The sequence below is a fragment of the Thalassophryne amazonica genome, chromosome 11, assembly GCF_902500255.1.
Source record: "Thalassophryne amazonica chromosome 11, fThaAma1.1, whole genome shotgun sequence".
Taxonomy (NCBI): Eukaryota; Metazoa; Chordata; class Actinopteri; order Batrachoidiformes; family Batrachoididae; genus Thalassophryne; species Thalassophryne amazonica.
In genome coordinates this window covers 49,212,928-49,218,988 of record NC_047113.1, presented here as the reverse complement: position 1 = coordinate 49,218,988, position 6,061 = coordinate 49,212,928, and the positions used below count along the sequence as shown (strand labels likewise).

Below are 6,061 nucleotides of genomic sequence, written 5' to 3'. Positions count from 1 at the left end.
GCTTATTATTTGGTGGGACCGAGGCTTAACAGGCTGTTTTACCGGGGACTGAAGTTATGTGCTGCTTTAAAAAGAGGCTGTTTTATTGGGGTGAGAATCTATGCACTACTACTAACAGGCTGTAGCCATGAATAAAGTGGGACACAACAATGCTTGGAGTATTTCGTCTCCTGTTTTTGAAAATGTGCTGTTTTAAATATTTTCATGCGTATGCTCATCCTGAAATAGCACAAACACTGTTAACAAGAGCTACACCTGGAAATGACCAAGCAGTATTATTTGAAATCAGAAGTACATCACAAACCTTAATGCATGTAGTCCATGTGAACACACTGTAACCCTCAGAATACTGTGCTAAACACAACTGCTCCAACCAATTCAGTATTTTTACCAGCCGCTGTCCTCCAATCCAATCCAGTCACCTTTATTTGTATAGCACAATTTAAGAAACAACAAGTGCTGCACAGATAAAATCTCATCTCATCTTCAACCACTTTCCCAGGTTCGAGTGGCGGGGGACAGATAAAATATATTAAAAAATAAAGTTAGAATACAGTAGATTAAAAACATATAAAAACAAAAAGACGATATCAGATAAGATAAAACACTAGAAGATAAAAACACAATAAAAACGCAACTCAAAAGCCATGGAATAAAAATAAGTTTTTAAAGAGATTTAAAAGTATCCAGGGTGGGGGCCACTTTGATATGAGTGGGCAGCACATTCCATAACTTAGGGGCTACCACTGAAAAAGCACAGCCCCCCCCCCCCCCCCCCCGGGTCTTTTTCCTGTTTTTTGGCACAACACGCGGGTCTCAATGCTCTTGTGTCCTCGGTTATTTTTGTAGTGAGCAGGCAGACAGATCCCTGTACCTTGTTGTACATCAGTTGCACTCACCCCTTCTCTAAAATGCTGGAGCCGCCCCAGTTCTTGCAGCAGACGCACAAAGCAGGTCATCAGACTTACAACATGTAGGCAGATGAACTTGTAAATGAGATCAATTTAACCTGCTTTTTCCTGTCAAACGTGTGATGGAGCAGACTGATGCTCAGACCTGCCGGGGGTGTGACACTGTGTTTACAAACACACCGTCCAATCACAGAATCCTCCTCAAGTCCCCGCGTCAGGGCACAAAACCGGCTGGAAGTGCAAACAAAGCCCAAACTTCTCTCAGCAACAACTTGGAAAACTTCAGGATGCGCTCGCATTCTGTCACAAAGTGATGTCTGTTTTTTTTCTTTCTTTCTTTCTTTCTTTCTTTTTTGGGGGGGATCGGGATTAGATTGATCCGGATCGCACAGCATGTTTTCCGCAGATGAGGAGGTGAAGGAGCTGCGTGAGGAGCAGGTGTCCTTCAGCGTGGAGGCGCTGATGTCGGACAGGAGGCCGCACAAACGGACGGACACAAAGACACGTTACTGTCTGAAGAAGGAACAAGCGCTCAGCCTGGATCACGTTCCCCAACAATTAGGATCAAAGAAATCCGAGGCTCAGGAACGAGCGCAGCGCGCGACCTGGACATCCAGTCTGTCCGCGCCAGCGCGTAAGTCAACAAGACACAATATGCTGATATTGTTTGAAATGTGTAAAGTTGGAGGAAAACCTCAAAGATGATTGATTATACAGTGTAAAACATAAATAAGAGGCCAGAACGTAAAACAAAGTTGAAGTTTTTATTTCTGCCAAATCCACAAATGTTGCTTCTTGTAAATGATTATTATTTTTACATAATTGTTGCCATCAAGTTGATCACATTTCACACAAAATGTAATGTGAATTTGCCTTATTTAAATGTGAACATCGGTCCTACATGAGCAGAACTGGTCCAGCTATCATAGTATCAGTATTCCTCCATCACACATTACACGCACAATAACCTTTTAGGAATGTCAGCCAACTGTATACAGAGTGCCTCTATTTTCAAAAGTGGACAAAACTAAATAAAACTGTGAATAATTCTGTTAAGTACCCTGACACTGGTGTGTGTGTGTGTGTGTGTGTGTGTGTGTGTGTGTGTGTGTGTGTGTGTGTGTGTGTGTGTGTGTGTGTGTGTGTGTGTGTGTGTGTGTGTGTGTGTGTGTGAATGGGTATATGTGAGGCATCCCTGTAAAGCACTTCGAGCTTCTGATATGTAAAATTGCTGTATAAATCCAGTCGTATATATATATGCTCAAAGCATCTCAATCGCCCCTCCTATCTTGAAAATATTTAATATTTCTGTCAGATTTTAAGGAATTTGAAATTTTTCTACATTCTAGAATCACTGCATATGAAGGAAAATGTTTCAAACAATTTTTATTTTAATTGTGATCATCACTCCATACCCCCCCTCCCCCCCCAAAAAAGAGAAAAACTATTGCAAACTAGAGCACCATGCTCATAGGGCTCAAACCTCCACCAACACTAGTTTCCAATTCCACAAATGTTTAACCTTGGAAAAAAGTTTCAAGGTAAAAGTCTTATTAGAAGTGGCTTTTCATAAGCTAAATTATAATATTAAAAATATAGATCAAAAGGGTTTTTCAATGTGAAAAAAATCAATACGGATCAGATGTGGCTCAAACTTAGTCTATTCATTGAGAGTGCCGGTTTGCACCTCACTGTCACAAATGAGAGTGTTTGGGGCATGTTTGATTAAGATATAATGTAAAATATACATTAAATGGAGTTTTCAATGATAATTCAAATGTACACAAAATCCACGATCAGATGCAGATCAAACTTTATCAGGCGATGGTGAGTGCTATAGTCTGCACATCAGTTTCAAATATGAGATTGATTGGGACACCTTTGATTAAGATACGAGTATAATGTATAATATACATTAAATGGAGCTTTCAATGTTAAATTTAAATGGACACAAATCTGTAATCTGGATCAGATCTGGATCAAACTTTGTCCATCGAGGATACCATCGTACAACCCCAATTCCAATGAAGTTGGGATGTTGTGTGAAATGTAAATAAAAACAGAATACAGTGATTTGCAAATCCTCTTCAACCTATATTCAACTGAATACACCACAAAGACAAGATATTTAATGTTCAAACTGATAAACTTTGTTTTTCTGCAAATACGAGATTTACTCGTATTTACTCATTTTGAAATGGATGCCTGCAACACGTTTCAAAAAAGCTGGGACAGTGGTATGTTTACCACTGTGTTACATCATCTTTCCTTCTAACAACACTCAATAAGCATTTGGGAACTTTCAGCACAGCCAATATCTCTTTGTGCCTCTCCTCAGCTCCTGTCATTTCCCCGTGAAGGTTTAACACCCTGAGATGTTGCGGTGGTGTAACAACAGGCTTCATTGGCACTGTCAGCCCCATAATGTCAGCCTAGTCTCATGTTTTTTTTTTATGCTCCCGTGACGAAATGAGTCAAATTTTCGTGACAGGTTTTTTTTTTAAAACTCACTATTCCTAACCCTACTCCTACCCCGACCCTAACCTTAACCATAACCTAATCTCACTCTTTCCCGCCACCCCCCGCTTCACTTTTAATTTTGTGCAGCCATCACGGAATTAATTAGAATGAATTCGTGCTGCTGTGACGAAAATGAGGCGCTTTTTGTCACAATATCACAAACCAATAGATTAATGTATATTTCGTGCTGCTGAATCACGACTTGCCGTAAAACCAGGCTGATGCTGCATACACTGTGCCTAATTTTTTTCATGTCGCTTCATTCGTAAAAACCATTCAATATTGCAATAAAAATAGCTTGTGTGTACACGACGTATCATTTTGCTACCATCCTTGAGGTTGTGCCGCTGTCCAAGGTGCTGACAGATTGAAAATGCCCACTGTGGCTCTGTGCTGCATTATAGTGCACTCATCACCACGGAGGTCACGTCTGATTACATCTCCTCTCTTTTTTAAAAAGGGAACCCATGCCTCAGGTTATTCAGCGGGGGGTGGGGGTGTTGTGTGTACTATGGAATATAATCCTGGTGGCACCCTCTTCTTCCCTTCTCCAATGCTACAGGCTACACGATCTCCCCAGTATTTATGCCTAGAGTCCCAGGTGGAAAGTGACGTACTTCTCTCTTGCGGGCTGCACAAATAGCAAGTGTGAGTCACTGCACAGCACCTGTGCAATGATCATGTATCTTACTTTCATTGCAGAGCCCCTACTAGACGTGCTCCTGGCGTACATGCCCTGTATATGCTCTATGCACTCTTAATTTTTTGCTGAATCCATAGAATTACCATGTGCAGGACAAAAAGCTATCACAGGCAGTTTGTGACCTTCTACAGCACTGAACACACGCATGTGTCACGTACAGTTTGGCCTCTTTTTTTTTTGCCCGTAGACTGCCCATAGCGGTGTGTATGGCGGGCTGTATGTGTGTGACTTTATGGAGATGCTGATTTCCTTTTCCAGTAGGAAGTGGTATCTGCCCACAGTGCTAAAACGACTAGTAACAGTTTTACTAACCATGGTATTACTGTTCTGGATTGGCCTCATACTCTATGGGGTATTGTCAAGTGCAAGGTGAGACACAACAGATTCAACAGTGCAGATGAGCTGAAGGCTGCTATCAAAGCAACCTGGGCTTTGACTGGGCTTTCAGAAATTTGATTTCATCATTATAGATCTTTGTTTTTATCCTTGGTTGTTGTTGTTTTTTTATTTATTTATTGAGTTTATGAAATTTTCTAAATGCAATGTAGTGTCTGTATGTGTGAACACTGCATGTTTCCCAACACGTCTAATATTTTAGTATTTTCGGTGGGCAGGGGAACCATTTTACAGCGCCATTGTCAGATTGCCCTGTATGCCTCCTCCGTTTTAACAATCAGACTAAATACTGGACCGATTGAAATGTTTAATCCCAAGTGAAATGTTCAATCCAAAATAATAATAAAAATAGGTTCCAGGTTTTAAAATGTTAGAATTTTCTTTAAAGTAAAAAAAAACATATAAAGGCTGTAACAATGAAAGTGTTTGTAAAACGTTTTATGCATCACTTGTTTGCCCTTTTCAGTGCTGTTAGTCATTGTGATTTTATTTATGTCAATTTAAACACTGTATTTTTAGTTCACCTTTGCATTGAGTTCTGCTGAATTTCAGCCTCATTCAAATCTGCTGTCCTCTGTAGGGCAGCTCAGTCCTGCGGTCTGCTCCTTGAGGAAGCACAAATCCAAGCGCAAGCCTCGCACTCCCTTCACCACGACACAGCTCCTGGCCCTGGAGAGGAAGTTTCATCAGAAACGGTACCTGTCCATCGCTGAGCGTGCAGAGTTCTCCTCTTCTCTGTCACTGTCTGAAACACAGGTCAAGATCTGGTTCCAGAACCGCCGGGCTAAAGCCAAGAGGCTTCAGGAGGCCGAGGTGGAAAAACTCAAAATAGCTGCAGGTCTAAAAGCTGTTTTTCACCCGGGCTTCTCATCTTTGGTATTCCTCCCCGGTGTTAACCTGCCAGCTGGATCAGTAGCATTGTGTGGACTGGGCTGCTCACCCGGCCTCCCCGCGGCACATCTGTACACCTCTGCCTATAGCTACAGGCTGTTCCACCTCTCCTGAAAGAGAGGTTGTGCAATAAAAAGACTTTTTCCTGCTTTTTGTGGAACAAACCTGAAGTGTAGCTGCACTTTGCTGTCTTTTTATTTCCTGCAAAATGTTTTGCATAGAGACAGACATACAAGAACCTCTTGTTCATTGCCAAATCGAGCTGAACAGATGGCCGGTGATGTCATATGTACTAATGGAATATTGATTTGGTCCTGTGCATGCGATTGTGTTTCCTGAACATCACATTAAATTTATCATCGCCTTTGTGAATTGTGTGTGCTTCTGTTCTACACATGTGGACAAAATTGGTACCCCGATATTTTATGTACACATTTTAATATATAGTCAGTAATAAATGCAAACAAAGCAATTTTGTTTAATCAAAATATTTTTAAAAATGTCCAACGTTACTTGGCAGTAAGAACAAAACAAAATGCTTGACATAAAATGTATGCTGGACACAAGTATTGGCACCCTTTGATGAAATTACAGTAAATCATCACTTTTACAGCCAGTTTTCTTTTGACAAGTCAGAAGT

The 6,061-nt window shown here is 41.0% G+C and overlaps 1 protein-coding gene across 1 annotated transcript; it reads left to right on the top strand.

Moving 5' to 3' along the window:
- The first annotated feature begins 1,304 nt into the window (after positions 1–1,304).
- On the top strand, positions 1,305–5,793 carry LOC117519676 (homeobox protein MSX-2-like). Its single transcript, XM_034180942.1, has 2 exons — positions 1,305–1,457; positions 5,050–5,793. Exons 1-2 carry the CDS (start codon positions 1,305–1,307, stop codon positions 5,533–5,535), a joined length of 639 nt encoding a protein of 212 aa, XP_034036833.1. The 3' UTR covers positions 5,536–5,793.
- Positions 5,794–6,061: the final 268 nt, after the last annotated feature.

Excerpts from the sequence above, each read along its gene's own strand:
- LOC117519676 (XM_034180942.1), top strand. The coding sequence starts at position 1,305 with ATGTTTTCCGCAGATGAGGAGGTGAAGGAGCTGCGTGAGGAGCAGGTG. Across the intron at positions 1,458-5,049 it reads AAGCGCTCAGCCTGGATCAC|TTCACCTTTGCATTGAGTTC; the intron begins GTTCCCCAACAA and ends CTGTATTTTTAG.